Raw genomic sequence first — 19,984 nt, 5'->3', positions numbered from 1 at the left:
AGTATCTTCTGGAAATCCCGTTATCTGTCACAACTATTGCAAGCTTGTTGGGGGTGTCAAGACATACGATCCACAGAAGACTGTCAGAAAACAGCATGTCAGTGACCTCCCTTTACAGCCAAATGACAGATGAACAGTTGGATGTCATGATTTCAGACATTAAGTCAAAGATGCCACACTGTGGGTACCGGATGGTGAAAGGAGCCCTTCAATCCAGGGGTTACCTGGTTCAGTGGGACCGTGTAAGAGCTTCAATGCACAGAGTGGATACCATAGGTGTGTTGACAAGACTGACCGCAATGGGATGCATTGTAAGACGCACATATTCTGTGCCTTGCCCACAGTCTCTTGTCCACATAGACACCAACCACAAGTTGATAAGGTAAGAAAGTACAGTAGTAGGTAAAAAAAAAGAAAAAAGAATACTAAATGAATATTTTTGAAATTTCATTCATGTAATGTTTGCCATGTTTTTCTCTGAACAGGTATAGCATCGTTATCTTTGGCGGCATAGATGGGTATTCCAGGAAGGTGGGTTTTGCATATGTATAAATCTGAACCTACCCCTTATAAACACAGAAAATGTAAACAGTTTACGTGTTACTGTTATTTTTGGTGATTGTGTCATTCATGGAGGCATAGTATGTTCCTACCCACTTTGAAATCTGTCAGTACACATGGAATTTTGTTTCCTGTCATTTTTTTTGATCTGTCACCTTCAGTCACATATCCACCTCAGTATGTTTTGTTCTTTAGAACCAGCTGAAGAATGCACAAGAGATTGACTTTAAACATTCTGTTAGGGAAAGTCAAATTAGAACAACTATTGTGCAGACACTGCCTTTAACAATATTTTTCATCTATTTATGAAGATTAACACAAACCCTACAGCTGTGTCCTCCATGACTTCCTGCCCCATCTGTAGACAGCTGTATCCTACACACACTGTGGAGATCCATGCAAGTTTCTGTGGCGAGAGGTAATTGTCCAAAAAATGACTTTTTACAGGTGTTATTAGGAATAGTAAGGTTATCTTAATGATAACAAAGTTTGCCCATCAACTTTTTACAGCATCCCTGATGTCCAAGATAATGCAGGAACATCACTTCCTCAAAGTACAGCACCTAGCACATCAGCAGGTACATCAGGGGGAGGTAAGATGCAGCTTCCTTTATTTTACTTACCCTTTTTCCCTCAGATCATTTCTCCCTTTGTGCAGTGAGTCCCAACCTTTTTTGGTTATACAACATGATGCTACATTTGCATTTGCTGTGTTTTCTATTTTTAATTTGTGATGTTAAATACAACATACATGTTTTTTTTTGTCCTGTCAGATTGGAGGACAGTTGCAGATCCAGAAAGAGCTGTGTGGCTTTTCACCCAAGAGCTGCTGCACAGTAAGAAAGGTTCTGAGGAGAATCGCTTTGCAGTGGACATGAGGAAAGACCAGGAAGAACAGGACATGTCCTATGTGAGCTTCTATAAGCACAACAATGTGGAGTGGGCTTCACCACTGAGATGTAGACTTGAAGGTAAACATATGTCTTTTTCAGTGTGTCAATCTTAAAATAATTTTAGGTGGTGCTTGCTTTGGTAATTTGTTTAATCTTAAATATGTACGTTTCTTCATCTTTACCGTAGGTGATGCTGCTGTAGGAGTGGGTGTTAACCGGCATGTTATGTCAACACTGATGCTGAAGCTAAGAACAGGATTTCGCCTTAATCTTGGTCAGTATTAGAACCTCAAAGATATGTAATGTCATATTTATATGCTTATATTTATAAGCTATAATTATGAATATCTTCATTAACCAGGAAATGGAGCTATCACAAAGGTTTTTGAGGGTTAGCCAGACCACTTGGTGCCTGCCAACTCTGTTGTGATGGTGGAGAGTGAGCTTTTCTTGATGGCAGGACGAATGATGGGGCATTGCTTCTTGTATGGTGGTCCTGGTTTCCCTGGCATCAGTCCAGCCATCACACATGTACTGTTTGGTGGTTCCATTGACACTGCCACGGTCATGATTGAAGACTGTCCTGACTTGGATATTCGTGAAACAATCCAGCTGGTAAGTTTGAAAACCTTAGCAGCACATTGCTATAGAATGCCATGTTTTTGTCTTGTTCAACATTGTTAATAATTTCATATATTGTATAGAATTTCTTCACCGTTTTAACCATTCCAGGTTTCTCCAGTTTTATGAACAGTTAAACACCATTTTTTTGGTTGTACAGTTTATAGATTGTACATTATTCACCAACTCTCTTTAGCAAAGGATTAAAAACAATATCTCCATTACTCCAGTCACACACTGTTATCTGAATTATTGAGTCTGTAGCATTGGATACTACAGAATGTGTTAACAATTTTAGAGGGCTTTAGGACATGAGCAGGAAGACGAAACAGGGGGACCTGAGTTACAGAAAGCTATTAAATGCTTTGTGACATCCATTAATTACATTTTTCTTTTCTGCGTGTGTCTGTCTTTCATACCGTGTTTTTATTCTGCCCACATTCCGTTCTTCCTGCCTGCCATTTCCTCTTTTTTTCTCTCTGCCTTCCTTTATTCCCCACCTTTTTTTACTTCCCTCCTTATTTCCTTTCTATTTGAAGTTAAGTGAAAATACTAAACTTGAAGGTGAACAACGTAACCGTGTTGTCAGCCTTTGCATGGCGTGGGACTTGCCACTTCCAACTCCAAGCAATATGAAGTGGCTGCATGACAAGCTGCTCCTGCTTGCGGTAAATTTTCAGTGTATTAGATATAAGAATTCAGTGCTGCATTTATAGTAAGTGGTGTTGCTGATATTATTTGTGTTTCTGTTTATCCGGTCTTGTAATGCTGTTTTACACAGGTTCTGGGACGATCAGCAAAACAAGTAAAGCAGTTAAGAAAGGGACTGAAGGAGACTGGCATTTGGCCACTTTTCTCCAAAAGAGTGGATGTGGTGAAGCTGCTTTTCCCATGTGAGAAAGAAGCTGAGATTACACCTCAGGTATGTGAGATTTGTTTTAGTAATATCAATTTTTCTAGCAATTTTCAGTCCCCTTTCCTGATAGTTACCCTCTATTTTTAAGAAGGAATTTTGAGACCAGGTTTTGTCTTTGCAGATGATTCTTGCAAACATTCAATGGCCCAGGCTTAATTCAGATTCTCAGTCCGATGATGATGATGATGATGATGACATCTCTGTTGAAGCAGTGACTCGAGTCACAGCTTATTTCAGGACTTTTATTGAACACGGTGAGTTTTTTTCAATTTAGCATTTTTGCTTCTGCCTTTTAGTTCAGCACAACTTTTTCCTGCCTTCTTTCCACTAAGCATCACTTCAACACTGAAAATGAAAAGTGTGAAGATTGAGTATATAAGAAATGTCTCATAGGTCTTGTCCTGTCTTTTCATCAGCCTCCTCAGAGTGCCTGAAGAATCTGCTGCGATTCTGGGTGGGATGGGAGGTTCCAGCCAAGAAACTGGTCGTGAAGGTGGCAAATGGCCACCTCCCCAGAGCCTTGACATGCTTCGAAACTATCAAATTGCCTGACCATCACACAGACTATGCAGATTTTGAATCTGACTTATTGTCCGCCATTACTACCTGCGAGACAGGGTTTGGTCTTGTTTAAAGGCAAAAAGGATAATTTAGACATTGAATGGTGCTGAAAGTTCAGCGATTCTAATGCTCCAACATAAGGGCTCTCCTGACTAGTTTACATTATTTTAACAGGATTAGAGCAGTTCACAGAAAGAGATTTCCCATTTGCTGAGTTTACAGTTACTTCTTTCAAAAACACTTAAGTTCCTATCATATTTCCAACACTGCTTGGGGCAGTGGTCTACCATTAACATGGTGTTTTGTTTTTGTTTTCAATGAAACAAAGTAAGAACTATTTGTTTTCACAATGTTGCATGCATCATTTTGGGTGCCCTGACGCTGAGGTTTTTGTAGCACTTTACCACAGTTTATGTTGCCTTTTCTAAACTTTGGCAATGAAGTGAAGTTTATTGCCACCAGTTTTATGCCTATGATGATTTTAAGTTAGCAAATTTCAGCAACTTTTGTTATTGGCAGAGATGTAAGTGGCACATTAAGCAGTATTTAGATACTGGATGTTTAATACTGGTTCAGAAAATATAATGTAACTATAAAAAAAAACTTCATTTGTTCATGCTATGTACAGTTAGAAATGAGCACTTCAGATAATAAACTCTTATTCCAATAAGAAATGCACTCCTGATTCAATCAACACAAATATTTCAGTTTTGTCACACACATTTAATGTAAATGATTATCGTGTAAATTACTATTGCAATCGAATACTGTACATAAAAAAGCCCTTTCTCTACATTTATCTACCAAATGACCTGAAGTATCAACATTTTGTTGTCTTTGGTTAATCATTTCATTAACAGTTACTTCATCAAGGTAAGGGCAAGATTGTATGCCTCATTGAATTTTATGCAAAAGCTTACATCAGACAAAAACTACTCTGCAAGTCAAAGCAGGTATATCATCAGCACCATGTAACAACCAGAACTAAGCTGTTGACAAACTATGTACAGAAATCAAGTCAGTTTATCTGTTGTTATTGTTCGCACACATTCAGCTGCAGCCATGTAAATGTCCATTCCATAACAGTCAGAGGGGGCCATGGGATCTATTGTGCTTTTGAGGTTCTCCATCTCCAGTTCATCGAGAGGACTCTCAAGGACTGGAACACAGACACCAGGGCTCTGGTCAGCATGAATTCCACTGGACTCCCATTCAATCTGTGGCATGTGAAGTTCCTATAAAAACAAATAATGATTAAGTGCACATTCGATTGCACAATCCTCTTTAGTGTTTACATAAGTTACTGTAATAATGTAATGAAGTCAATTTTGATTTGCAAATGAATGTAAATGCTGATGGATATGAACAGACATGATAACCCACTATTTATTCACATGAAGAGCCGAACATACAACAACTGTTACAAAGGAAAATATTGAGCTTAATGATTTATAGATCTACATTTTGAAACACAAATGTTAATGCTATACATTAATAGTAATATTACATTTGCAGGACTGCAGTAGCATTTTTTTTAAAAAAGGTAAGGCTTCCTACATACACGAACGACACCAGGGTCCGAAACTGGACACTGCATTTGTCCCATTTGCCACAGCTGGTTGGGTGACAGGTTCTGCTCAGATTTTAAAGCATGGTTGTCCCATCCATCACGGAACACATCAAGGGAGGCCTGAAGTCGTGGGATAAAAACATAGTGGCAACAGAACAGGTGGAGTTCATTGGACAGATCAAGATGTCCTTCATCTTCCAAAGTGTGGAGAACACTGTAGAAGACATTTGTCACTGCCATGTAGACATCTCTCCAAAGTCTTTCGATTCTGTAAAAATGGCAGAAATGCCTATTAACAAAACATTCTCACACAAGCATTATGACTGGGTCATGAACAATGTAACACACACATTATTAGATTACATGTTTTATAAGCATAAGATTAAACATATGTTGCAACTGGTTAATTGATTTCTTGCATAGGTTGCTATGGTATTCTAAATGATAGCTAAAGCCCTGAATTGTAAGTTTTTGGATATAATTTGTGGTGCGTGGTTTGCTAAAAAATAAAATAGAATCTACCTTTGGTTGTGCACACTTTTCCCAGCTATGAAACTCCCAATTCCTGTACCACGAACTGAAAACATGAGGCGTGCCACGTCAACATTCTCCACTCCTTGATCGGCTCTTACTCTGAAAAATTGGCATGATAAAAACAACAGGATAATTGACATGGAATTTTGTGGAACACTGGCTTTTCTGTGTTACTCAAAATTCCAATTACACTCAACAAAAATATAAATGCAACACTTTTGTTTTTGCTCCCATTTTTTATGAGATGAACTCAAAGATGTAAAACTTTTTCCACATACACAATATCACCATTTCTCTCAAATATTGTTCACAAATCTGTGATAGTGAGCACTTCTCCTTTGCTGAGATAATCCATCCCACCTCACAGGTGGACACCATGATTAGTGCACAGGTGTGCCTTAGACTGCCCACAAAAAAAGGATACTCTGAAATGTGCAGTTTTATCACAGCACAATGCCACAGATGTGGCAAGATTTGAGGGAGCGTGCAATTGGCATGCTGACAGCAGGAATGTCAACCAGAGCTGTTGCTTGTGTATTGAATGTTCATTTCTCCACCATAAGCCATCTCCAAAGGCGTTTCAGAGAATTTGGCAGTACATCCAACCAGCCTCACAACCACAGACCACTGCCCACAGGTTATTGTGGGCAGTCTAAGACACACCTGTGCACTAATCATGGTGTCTAATCAGCATCTTGATATGGAACACCTGTGAGGTGGGATGAATTATCTCAGCAAAGGAGAAGTGCTCACTATCACAGATTTAGACAGATTTGTGAACAATATTTGAGAGAAATGCTGATATTGTGTATGTGGACAAAGTTTTAGATCTTTGAGTTCATCTCATAAAAAATGGGAGCAAAAACAAAAGTGTTGCGTTTATATTTTTGTTGAGTGTATGTATTCTCTTATTTGGCTTGGTTGTTTTGGATGAAAGTTGATCCACATTTTGATATGACTGTCATAACTAAACATAGCTCATGAACAACATAGGTGTACTAGGTTGCTTAAAAGCATATTCCTGTGGTGGAAATAGGCTTCAAATACAACAGCAATAAATGATACAGATTTGTCACCTGTCAAAAATGAATGGGTATATTAACTTGTCCATTGTACCTCAGAGGGAAGCCATGCTTTTCCACAGACTCTTGGAAAAAAGCCAGGGTTGTAGATGACAGGTTGTTATTTGCAGCCCGGAGGTACATTATCTGAAATTAAAACTTATTTAAAAATATCTATATATTACAACACGTCTATGGCTGTGTTCAAAATCACACCTGCATCCACTACTCCTTATATTACTCCATGATATTTAGCAGTGCTGTGTTTACATTTTCTGTGTTTATAAGGGGTAGGTTCAGATTTATACATATGCAAAACCCACCTTCCTGGAATACCCATCTATGCCGCCAAAGATAACGATGCTATACCTGTTCAGAGAAAAACATGGCAAACATTACATGAATGAAATTTCAAAAATATTCATTTAGTATTCTTTTTTCTTTTTTTTACCTACTACTGTACTTTCTTACCTTATCAACTTGTGGTTGGTGTCTATGTGGACAAGAGACTGTGGGCAAGGCACAGAATATGTGCGTCTTACAATGCATCCCATTGCGGTCAGTCTTGTCAACACACCTATGGTATCCACTCTGTGCATTGAAGCTCTTACACGGTCCCACTGAACCAGGTAACCCCTGGATTGAAGGGCTCCTTTCACCATCCGGTACCCACAGTGTGGCATCTTTGACTTAATGTCTGAAATCATGACATCCAACTGTTCATCTGTCATTTGGCTGTAAAGGGAGGTCACTGACATGCTGTTTTCTGACAGTCTTCTGTGGATCGTATGTCTTGACACCCCCAACAAGCTTGCAATAGTTGTGACAGATAACGGGATTTCCAGAAGATACTGCAGGTACTCTGGGTTCAAATCAATCTTGGGACGTCCTCCTTGGCTTGCACCTATTTGGACTGCAAGATTTGCTTGCAGATTTTGGGTATTCTCCTTTTCATCCCTGATCAACCTACACAGTTCAGAGAGTGTGTCCATGATGCACAACGGGATGTCTATGCTGCTTGAAATAGCACTACAAAAAACCAGATCTTGAGTGCACACAAATTCCATGCGGTCCAAATCCAGTGGTCTGTGATCTAAAATATAAACTAGCCGAGAATGGAGCCTCTCAAGAATGTGGCAGCGAAGCAGAACCTGCCATAGAAAAAATTACATGGCATTAGGTCAGGATGTCTTTCACAGTAAATCTTTCCAAAAACTATTATGATGGTTCCCAAATGTAATGAGCCATGGTACATTTAATATATAAGAGCCCACTCAGGTCACTTAATTAAAATTATTTTAATGTCCGACTAAATGTACAAGTAAACAAAACAGGTGGATCAGTGCAGTAACTTTATTTGAAACTACAGTTTGACATACACACACACACACACACAACCTGACCCTACAGAAACAAGACACACATGATTTATCCCACATAACAAATACAACAAATGCAAATACAGATAGTCTCTGGACAGTAGGTAATTACTGTAGCCCTACGCAATGTTAAAAAACGGGTCTTCAGGTAAAGTTATCCCGTGTTATTACAACCAGCTCACTGGTGTTTCCTTGCTATTACTTTGCTGCAGCTACAACGCCCTCCATAATTACTGGCACCCCTGGTTAAGATGTGTTGAAAGCCTTAAAATAAATTCAATTTTTATTGCAGAAGCATACTCTCACACTGTAAATTGGACTGCTAACATGTGGCCTCCAGCTAAATACACTTGTGACTCCTAGCTTGCCGTCTAAGCAGCAGCAACTACGTTTTCAGCTAAGCTAATCGGTGAGATTAGCTTGCGAGTGTCACTTCACGAAAGAGTTTGCTCAGCGACCTATAAACTCAACAGATGTAAGTTGTTCACATGTACCTGTAATATTATATTTTTAGAAGGCTCAGCAATAGCCTGCCTAAATATACAAACTGCAAAAAAACATAAACATGTACTCACTGTCTGCGATCGGGGCTCCATCTTGTCCACACCCTGGCCCACAATGTCACGAACGCTCAAAGACTCTGGGGCATAGCGCCGCCTGATGGCTTTCAGACGGCGGGAACTGCCGAGTTGGAGGAGCCTGTGAGCCTGAGGTCAGGGAGCTAAAACCCAGACGTTTTTCAGACACGAATCTCACTCACGGCAGAAGTGTAGCAAAAGTCACGTGAAAATAAAACAGCCAATTGTGAAACCGAACGACTCGTAACTGGTGAGTTGTCTGCATTTTCTGCCGATGTGTAGTGGGATACGTAAATTCTGGTGAGTTGTCTGTATTTTCTGCTGATGTGTAATGGGATATGTAAATTCTGGTGAGTTGTCTGTATTTTCTGCTGATGTGTAGTGGGATACGTACATTTTTCAACTCTCAGTTCACATAGACAAATTCTTTTACACATTGACAAATCTCACTTCGGACACATGGATTGAAATACAGACAGACAACTCTCGATTCACATTGACAAATAGTTTTGCTACAATAATACCCCCATAGAATGAATCATGTTTTATCAGATTTTAGTAGGTCAAGGTGATGGATATAAATTAATTACCAATTATCAATAGTGTTGACCTTGTTCATTTAAACTACCTTCTTGTATCTTTGGATCTCATGGCCTTGTAGACTGTTATCTACACAGAAGTCATAGGTCATCCTCTGTACTGATATGAATGCTGTAACACCTTTTCAGATATGTCTGTTAGACCTGGGGCTTCAGCACACAGGCTTTTGTCTGGTTTGAGACAACATCAATTATTATTTTGTTTAACCAGGTTTAATTAAACTGACTGGAGTTTGAGGACTTTCATTTTTATTGGTGATTGTAACACGTTATAATCATAAGTGTTTCTATGCAATTTTGGAAATGGATCTGGGTTACCTGGTTACCCTAACGAGATAAATGTTGTATGTACCCCCATCAGCCGCAATATTATGACCACTGACAGGTGAAGGGATTAAACTTGGATCATATTGGTGCTGTGTGGTATTCTGCTGGAAAACCTTAGATTCTGGCATAGGTGTTGATGAGATTTAGACACTCAAATAAACTTTGTCCCAGAACAAGCACACTCTCTCATGCAAAGGGCAGTCCCAAATGTCACCTACCTCCACAGGATGCACCCCACCACACTGCAAAAAACAACAAACAATCAGGAACATCTTGAGGAACATGACATTCGTCCAAGATGTTGATTTGACTTCCAAACTTCCTAGACAAGCATCAAGCATCAACAGGATGCAGTGGAACAAGTTTCATTCCCAGAGGCCCCACTGCACAACCCAGAGCATCCAAAGAAGTAATTATATGACACCCTGAGAAGTTCTCTTGTGCATGCCCAATGGGTCAGAGCATTTTTGATGACATAAGAGGGACCAACACAATATTAGGCAAGTGGTCAGAATGTTTTTTCCTGATGTGTGTGTATGTGTTGTAAGTTAATATATGTGAAAAAATACGCCCAGAACTGGTTTGGGCAAGACAAACTCTTAATCATGATGGCACAAACGTGACGGCAGGAAAGAAGGGAGAGGAGAACAGGAGCTCACAGTTCACATGAAAAACACAGATGCAATCTGTGTACACTGCTTCATTATTCCATATAGTTGGTTCAGTGGTTGTTTCAGGCCAGTAAACAGTGTCTCTTGTCTAGAAGTCAAAGTTGTGCAAATAGTTCACAATGAACATGAGCATAGAAGCTGATCTGAATTAAGTCTTAAGTGAAAACTGGTTTATTACAACTTGAGTTTAAGTTTTCATCTTGTCAGTTATTACACTGTTGCTGAAGTTTTTACGCAGAATATTAATTGTTGCACAGGCTGCACAGTAGTTTGGGGGTTAGCACTGTTGCATTGCAGCTAGAAAATCACCGGTTCCCATCCCGGCTTTGCCCTGGAATCTTCTGAATGGAGTTTGCATGTTCTTCGTATGCATGCGTGGGCTTTCTCCGGGTTCTCCAGATTCCTCCTGTAGTCCAAAAACATGCTTAGGTAAACTGATGATTCTAAATTGTCCGTTGGTGTGAATGTGAGTGTGATTTTTTTTGTTTCTGTGTAGCCCTGTGATACACTAATGACCTGTCCAGGGTGTCCTCTGCCTTCACCCTAAGTCAGCTGGGAAAGACTCCAGCCCCCTCGCAACACTAATGAGGACTACACGATGTATAGATAAAGAATGAATTAATTATTGCTTTTATTGGACCCTGGCGTATTCCGTTCTTTCAGTAATCAACAATGTTTGTTATTTCTCTCAGTCACATTCTATGATATCCTGGTTTTGCCTTCAGTATTAAGTTGGGAAACAGCAGCCAACAAGACGCATTTCATAGCTGAGATGTATCAGGAGTAAGTGTCTTCTCTTTAAAATGAAAGTGGACAGAAAGCGGATATCCTCCATCTTCACACTGCACCTGTCTCTTGCATCAAAGTCCAATCTAAGACCACTTCTGAGCTGTATCTAACTGAAAGTTACCTGTCGTGATCCCATCTCAAGTGCATTCACTAACTTCTTGTAATGTTTATGTGTTTAAGAAACTGTTTTATTTGATGTTCTAGTTAGTATTTCATTGTTGAAAATCATTTTGGACTCACAAGGTCAACACGTAGAACAGTACACTGCATTGAAAGTAACAATATCAGGATAAAGATAAGGGGAGCATGGGAAGGTACAGACGTTTCAAAGTCAGTACTATGTACATTGTGTACTTTAGTATGAGTTTTGTGTCAGTCGAGTTAGAGATTTCTTTATGCAGCTTTTTTTCACAGCTGCTGTATCTTCTCTGTTTGACATATAGGATCAGATGGTGTTCAGACACGTGCTGGCCTCTGCAGAGTACAAATCAACTCTGTTATCTAACTGAAGGTTCAGTTCATGAATGACGTATTCTGCAAGTTTTTTTTAATATTTTCTGTCAGTCTTATAGGAATATGCTCTTTTGTAACTGTAATAACTGCATTTATGTCTCATAGAATGCGACTAAAGTGTACTTCCCCATCAAATCATTTTAATGTCAAAAGATTTAAAATTATGTCACCTTACAGTATTTTTAGGTGACATACTAGGTCATGGTTTTCATTTTTTTCTAATGTGATTTTGGCATTGTACTCTGAATGGTTATTATATTGGAGTGTCCCTCTCCTGCAGAGTAACAGCATTGCTGTTATATTCGACAGCTGCCAACCCCCTACCTCATGTTTTCACCAGCAAATGTAGGACCAGTAAGCATGAATGGTGGTGTCATACGTATTTCCAGGCATGTTAGTAAACCAGGACATTATTATTAACATGGTGGTAAATGCTCCTCTGGGTAGAGATTGTTTTAACTTTCAAAAGCTGTTTTAAAGTGTAAAAAAAAAAGAGAGAGAGAGAGAGAGACTGTATTTTGACCTTCAGACAGGTTTCTACCACAGATGAATTTGAGGATGGGAATTAGCTTGATGTTGTTTTGGTCCCAATTTAAAGGGCAGTGGGGCTGAAACATTGCATTTTTGAAGTATCTTATTTTTCCATGTGCTATTATTACTCTGCCAATTAACGCATCAGAGTTCTGTGATGCTCGGTGGGTGTTTTTTTTCTGTTTGTGTGTCTGTTTACAACATTACTCAAAAACCGACTAATGGATTTGGATGAAATTTTCAAGGAAGGTGGACCGCTGCGGACTTCTCAGGATTTATCCATCAGAAATGATACAACGAACAATTGATTAAATTGTGGGGGTATTTCTGAGTTCCATCAATTCCCACCACCCGCTACATATTTACGTCACGCAATTCGGTATCCGTACATGACATACACATGTATAACACATGCCTGTGCTCAGCGCAAGGTCATTTTGTTAGTGGGTACATCTATATTACACACGTGGACAAAATTGTTGGTACCCCTCAGTTAAAGAAGGAAAAACCCACAATTCTCACTGAAATCACTTGAAACTCACAAAAGTAACAATAAATAAAAATTTATTGAAAATTAAATAATCAAAATCAGCCATCACTTTTGAATTGTTGATTAACATAATTATTTAAAAAAACAAACTAATGAAATAGGGCTGGACAAAAATGATGGTACCCATAACTTAATATTTTGTTGCACAACCTTTTGAGGCAATCACTGCAATTAAACGATTTCTGTATTTGTCAATGAGCGTTCTGCAGCTGTCAACAGGTATTTTGGCCCACTCCTCATGAGCAAACAGCTCCAACTGTCTCAGGTTTGATGGGTGTCTTCTCCAAATGGCATGTTTCAGCTCCTTCCACATATGTTCAATGGGATTCAGATCTGGGCTCATAGAAGGCCACTTTAGAATAGTCCAACGCTTTTCTCTCAGCCATTCTTGGGTGTTTTTGGCCGTGTGTTTTGGATCGTTGTCCTGTTGGAAGACCCATGACCTGCGACTGAGACCAAGCTTTCTGACATTAGGCAGCACATTTCTCTCCAGAATGCCTTGATAGTCTTCAGATTTCATCATACCTTGCACACTTTCAAGACACCCTGTGCCAGATGCAGCAAAGCAGCCCCAAAACATTACTGAGCCTCCTCCATGTTTCACCGTAGGGACAGTGTTCATTTCTTCGTATGCTTGGTTTTTGAGTCTATGAACATAGAGTTGATGTGCCTTACCAAAAAGCTCCAGTTTGGTCTCATCTGTCCAAAGGACATTCTCCCAGAAGCTTTGTGGCTTGTCAACATGCATTTTTGCAAATTCCAGTCTGGCTTTTTTATGAGTTTTTTTCAGCAGTGGTGTCCTCCTTGGTCGTCTCCCATGAAGTCCACTTTGGCTCAAACAACGACGAATGGTGCCATCTGACACTGATGTACCTTGGCCTTGGAGTTCACCTTTAATTTCTTTGGAGGTTGCTCTGGGCTCTTTGGATACAATTCCAACGATCCGTCTCTTCAATTTGTCATCAATTTTCCTCTTGCGGCCACGTCCAGGGAGGTTGGCTACTGTCCCGTGGGTCTTGAACTTCTGAATAATATGAGCCACTGTTGTCACAGGAACTTCAAGCTGTTTAGAGATGGTCTTATAGCCTTTACCTTTAAGATGTTTGTCTATAATTTTTTTTCGGATGTCCTGGGACAATTCTCTCCTTCGCTTTCTGTTGTCCATGTTCAGTGTGGTACACACCTTTTCACCAAACAGCAGGGTGACTACTTGTCTCCCTTTAAATAGGCAGACTGACTGATTATGAGTTTGGAAACACCTGTGATGTCAATTAAATGACACACCTGAGTTAATCATGTCACTCTGGTCAAATAGTTTTCAATCTTTTATAGAGGTACCATCATTTTTGTCCAGGCCTGTTTCATTAGTTTGTTTTTTTAAATAATTATGTTAATCAACAATTCAAAAGTAATGGCTGTTTTTGATTATTTAATTTTCAATAAATTTTTATTTATTGTTACTTTTGTGAGTTTCAAGTGATTTCAGTGAGAATTGTGGGTTTTTCCTTCTTTAACTGAGGGGTACCAACAATTTTGTCCACGTGTGTAAATGACCACACAAGCATGTGTCTGTCACAAGCATGCAGCAGCTGATCACCACGTCCAGGAAACACGTACTGCGTGTAAACAGCAAAATCATTTTGAGATTCTGTGGGAAATGGTGTGTTTTATAATTTGCTAAGGGTGCTTATTAAAGAGTTGTATTGGTTCTGAGAAATAGGAAGGTCAAGAGCATCATTACCACGGTGTGACTGTAATGAAACAAAGAGAAGAAAAATCCAGAATCGATAAGAAAGAGCTTATGCTTTATTTTACTTATTACTCGTGTTTGAATGCAGGGATGATCAAGACATAAGGTGGTTGATAATAAAAGTACAGACAGTTTGATGTAAGCTGTAATCAGTAAAGAACATGAGCTTGTTGCGTGCAGTCTCTAATCTTGCTTTGCAGAGGTGAAGGCATTCCTAGGAGAGCAATAATGACAAAACATCTGCTGTGACAGAGGAGAGCGGACCAACGCAACACCGGAAGGGGCGGCCAGCTATACACGCTGTTAGAGTATAAGAAGACTGGGTCAGGAACAGATAGTGGTCTGATTCCATCCGAACTGACTGAACACTTGTTGTTGGTTAGGGACAGAGGATTCAGGCCCACAGCTCTGTATCGCACATTCAGTTTTTCTGTAATAAATACTCTTTTTGATTCTAAGAAGAAGTCTCCTGGCTACTCCGTCAAAAGAATCGGGCGGAAATAGCCTCACACATAGTCTGTTTTGTGCTATTCATAGAATAGGCTGATTTCCAACAAGTCTTCTCCCCTATTGTGTTATTGAAGCTACAAACTTAAACACACTTGACAAAAAACAACCTGAACCAGTTCAGAAAATATCTCCATAAGCTTCAACTGGTCCAGAATTCAGCTGCTCATCTCCAAACCCCCTCATTTCAGCACATCACCCTTGTCCTACAGTAACCCCACTGGCTCGCATAATGGAACTGAAAATCCTTCTGTATACATTCAAGGCCATCCACAACCTCACTCTTCCCTATCCGTCTGATCTCCTCCACCCGCTCTTTCAGATACTTTTCCTCCATCCATCTCACAGAGCCCTCCGCTCGCCTCAGCACCATGGGGAGCAGGGCTTACATTGTGCAATATATTGCCCTTTTATTTGTATGTGTAATATTTATATGTGTTTTTTGTCTGTTACCATAGCAAAACTAAGTCAAAATCTTATGATGTTGCTTACCAACAGGGCCAACTTAGGCTCTGTGCACACACAGCTAAAGGCCTACTGAGTACTAGTGTGAAAGCAACTGAAAACAACTTTCAGCCAAGTTTGTGCCACTTCTTTTCAATCACCAGCACTCGTTAAGTTTGAAGTATACTGGATGAAAAGAAAGGAACTGACATACAGACAGGGATCCCTTAATTTATAGTGAGATAAAGTTATCAGCAGGCTTAGCAGCGTGCAGCTGATTTCTATGTAATACTGGCTTATCAAACGTTTCAAGGCCATGCAGACTGAACAGCTGATTAAAGGGAGGAGTTGTTTATTGTAGCTTGGTGATTATCATTCAGCTTCTTTTCTTGTTATCTTTCTTCCTCTGGCTCTCTCTCCTGGCTGACCTTCATCTACACCTCTGAAAATTTCAAAGTTATGATCATATCAGTCTGTAGATTCCTGCCAACACTGAAGCGGATCCAACCTGGATAACGCATTTTAGACAGAATATTGTTTGATATTGATATCAGTATCTGGTTATATAGCGCAATATAAATAAAGGGTCTAGGGACATGTAACTGGTGAGTAATATCAACTCCAAGTCACCCAGTATGATGTGGACTGATCAAGGGTTGCTGGTTTTGATCAACATCAGCATGGAAGCATTATTATTCTAGTCATTGAGTTTTAAGTTACCATTTAGCTAAAAGCACCAGTGTGTAGTCCATCGATCTATGAGGGAAGACAGTGACAAGAAAGATTATGCCGGGTCAAGTGAGGGTTATAATATCCATGATACAGCCTCACAGAACTATGTAGTTGTTCTCAGTAGTTTTCACCAGCACACAATTTTTAGTTAATTGTGAACATTGTCACAGTTGTTATTCAACTGCTTAAAAAGCCGGCAATCTAACTGTGTACTGTATTTGTCCAACACCAAACCACAGAATATAGTGGAACATTTAGCAGCTAAAGGAGCAGATAGCTCTCTCAAGAGAGAAAATTTTATTAGATTTAGGTTTATTGTGTAGAAAGAGACTTTCTGAAAGTAATCCATCCAACAAGCTTCACTGATGAGTGTACAGCTTATATGTGGATTGCTTGAATAAATCTTCTTCTTTTTTTATCTCTCCCATTTTCTATTTATTCTCTACTATCTTAGACAGATATTGACACCACAAGGCAATTTTATATCTGCCCTTTTTCAAATGATGCTCAACAGAGAATAACAGCAGTTGAGATAAAACAGGGTAAACATTTGAAGGCCTGTTGTGTCTTTTCCTGTCCATTCTATTCACCAGCATTCTATTATGTGGCTACAAGCATGGCTGCAGTTGGGTTCCAGCAGTTGCATCATAGAAATAAATCTCCCCACTTGTCATGACAGATTAATACAGTACCTGTGGGTATGAGAGCACGGTGGAGGACAAGATTGGGACATGCCAAAACAGTTAATCAGAACCATTGTCTCACCTTTGAAAATCTAAGAGTGGAAATGTTGAAATCACGTACAAGTCTGCTTGTGTGTCTTTGTACACGTACACGAGTACAGTCTTATTTACTAACTGTACTGTACACTATATTTTACATACATAAAGCTACACTTGATCTTATAGTGTATGTGCATGTCTGAGAGATGGGATATTATAACCAGTAATGGTCTGAGAAGAGACGGAGAGCTCCAGGTTACTTTAGTATGAACTAATATAAACTAGACAGCACAAGACTGGACAGGGCTCATTCATTATTCACATGTCATCCATCTTCCCTTAAAAAAAAATTCTTATTTAGGTGCAGGAATTATGAACAAAATCTGACTTAACCCTAACCCTTGTAACTCAACTCTTGTGCAACAGAAATGAAGCAACACAATTCCCACATCCATTTGAGTCATAGTAGTACCAGGCAGCTTAATTAATAAATGTACATCAGAATTTTTCTACATTTGGCTAATAATAATCATGATAATTTATAATAAAATTGCTATGGTAATCTTTTTTTCTCCAGCACTTTCACCTTTTGAATCTAATTTATTTTACACAATTAATGCTCATTAAGAAATCTTTTTTTTTAAAATTAACAATTATATTTTATGAACCCTGTAGTCCTTCAACCCTAAATAATGCATGCAAAGCCATTTTTCAAGGTTCATACTGAGTTGTATTCTGACAAGGGTGTAAAGGTCTCAATGCCATATGGTTATCAGATAAGGAACTGCAAATGAACTAATGCAACAGCTCCTCATCACCCTAAACTTTGACCATGACACAGTCATTAACTGTCTTTGTCAAGGATCCTACAAATCACTCTTTATCAGCATTTATAACACACTCGCTTAGATTCTAATCAGTGATGGGAATACTCTGCAGGAACTTTTAAATCCCATAGTTTGTCTTGGCTCTCTGTAAATCCAGAAAATAATTAAAAATCATAACTTAACTGCCATTCCAAAGGCTCCAAAAGTCTCAGTTATCAGCTCCTCTCTTGTGGACCCAGGCACCAATTTGGGTTTAGGAGGGCAGACACTATCTCTACTTCTAAGATTTGGCTTAAAACCTTTTTTTTTTTTTTTTACAACATGTAGCTAGGTCTGCTCAGGTCACCCTATACCACCACTTAGTTATGCTGCTGGGGGGATTTTCCATGGCTTTTATCAAACCAGATATTCTGTTGTGAAATAGATCACCATTTTCATCTAAAATGCATGAACCTTCACTCTTTCACATGTGCTTTGGTGTTGGATCACGTGGCCTAATGAATACTGCTGACTGCAGATTATTGTGAAAGAATTATCCTCTCAAAGAGGTTTGTTTGAATACACTCTAAGTTAAGTGACTTGTTTGACGTTTGTCATAAGTGACTGCAAGCTGGGTGAGCTATTGTGCTGAATGAAATCGTGTTAGTGAGGGAAAAAAAATCCAAATTACAGCATTTCCTAAGACTTCCAGTCTGACAGTAGTAAACATCTGGCCAAATCTTCTTCTATTATCAAGAAGAAAAGCTACAAGACTGGAATCACAAACAGAGTTTTCATCATGTTATACTGATATCATAGATTTAAAATGACTCCCTACACTGTTAGACAAACTAAAACTGTTTTGGGCACAGTCACAAAATATAAATACACTACAGCTGACAGATAAAATGTACAGGAATTTTTAGGATAATATTGTGACATTCCATAAAACAATGTGAAGTACAGTCATGAACAAAAATTTCCATACACTTGCATAGACCATGTATATTGTAACAGTCTTGAGTTTCTAATGACTGCTAGGACTCTTAATTTTATATGATGCCACAAAAAACAATCAAGCCCTTGGGTTCTTTCACAGATTTTTTTTTACAGGTCTTCTGGAAATATGATAAAACCTGCTGGGTCAAAAATATACATGGAGCAACTTGAATTAGCTGTTCTGGTGATGTAAAAAGTTTTGTAAATCTTCATTTATTTATTTTTTGGCAAAACTTCTTATCTTTTTGTCAATGATTGCCAGGCCAGGACTGGCAATCGGGAGAGGCGGGACTTTTCCCGGTGGCCTGCCTCCTTATTGGCCTGCCTGGACAGGCCAGCCACGGACTCTAAATCAGAAGGATAGGGATTGGTCAAAGTGACATTTTTTTAGAAGAAATGTGCCATGATTGGTTAGTTGCTTTATGGCCCGCCCCTTCATAGCCAGAACGGGGAAGCATGCACTGCAGAGCGGTGATATGAGTGAGGCGAGAGAGTGGAAGGAGCGAAGATTATGGAGCACCCTTAAGTTTACAAACGGTCGGTTCTTCTCACAAATGCATCATCAGACTTCAAAGGCCAAAATATAATAAAAAATGTCTGGCCCAAATAAGCTCCACAGGTGTCAGGTGGGTTGCAGGGAGCCTGAAAATGCTTGAGACCCCCTCACTTACAATTTTCAGTTATAAAATGAACATTGGTGTTTGCATATACTATTAGCTATGGCCAGCTGACATCTAAATGATTTGCTGACATTTAATTCCACATGTTATATAAATAATAGGAAAAGGAAAACATTGGAAAAATTGGGGAGGGTAGTGAAGAGATTACAGAAGAGAAAAGTACTGGACTGCATGGAGCTCTCGTTATGGTTGTGTTTAATAGACTTACTGTCTGTTTAGTAGTATTGTAATTGCTATAACATAACTGAAAAAGGCATATTTTTGGAAGGAAAAAAAACTAAATTTGGGTACATTATCCCACGTGACACAACCCTTGCGGTGGCGGAAGTGGCCTGACTGATTGGAAATCTCCCGGCCTGAATTTCTTTCCCAGTCCGGCCCTGATCATTGCAATTGACTGCAGCTGGTGACTCCCCTGAGATGATTTCAATAGGGCCCATTTGATACACTTATTAGACTTAGCCACAAACACAACAGGGGGAAACTCTGACTAGCTCAGCAAAGATCTGAAAAGACTTGAACAAGTCCGAAGGGATAGTGCATGGCACTGTTGCACCACTGCCGTAATCAGAAAGAAAATAAAATGCTGTCACCTTGTGAAAAACAATTGCTCAGGATAGTCAAGAGTCAATAAAAAGTCACCACACAGCGGGTCTGTAATGATTTAGAAGCTGCTGGAACACTGGTGTC

The 19,984-nt window shown here is 39.3% G+C and overlaps 1 protein-coding gene across 1 annotated transcript; it reads left to right on the top strand.

The window, feature by feature from the left end:
- The first annotated feature begins 654 nt into the window (after positions 1–654).
- LOC127535616 (uncharacterized) lies at positions 655–4,185 on the top strand. The gene is made up of 8 exons (XM_051953984.1): positions 655–979; positions 1,072–1,154; positions 1,335–1,532; positions 1,642–1,728; positions 1,816–2,069; positions 2,857–2,997; positions 3,113–3,245; positions 3,408–4,185. The coding sequence occupies exons 5-8, from the start codon at positions 1,884–1,886 to the stop codon at positions 3,623–3,625; spliced, it is 678 nt and encodes a 225-aa protein (XP_051809944.1). The 5' UTR covers positions 655–979; positions 1,072–1,154; positions 1,335–1,532; positions 1,642–1,728; positions 1,816–1,883; the 3' UTR covers positions 3,626–4,185.
- The last annotated feature ends 15,799 nt before the right edge of the window (positions 4,186–19,984 follow it).

Source organism: Acanthochromis polyacanthus, chromosome 9 (assembly GCF_021347895.1).
Source record: "Acanthochromis polyacanthus isolate Apoly-LR-REF ecotype Palm Island chromosome 9, KAUST_Apoly_ChrSc, whole genome shotgun sequence".
NCBI lineage: Eukaryota > Metazoa > Chordata > Actinopteri > Pomacentridae > Acanthochromis > Acanthochromis polyacanthus.
This window is presented reverse-complemented; position numbering and strand designations above follow the sequence as displayed.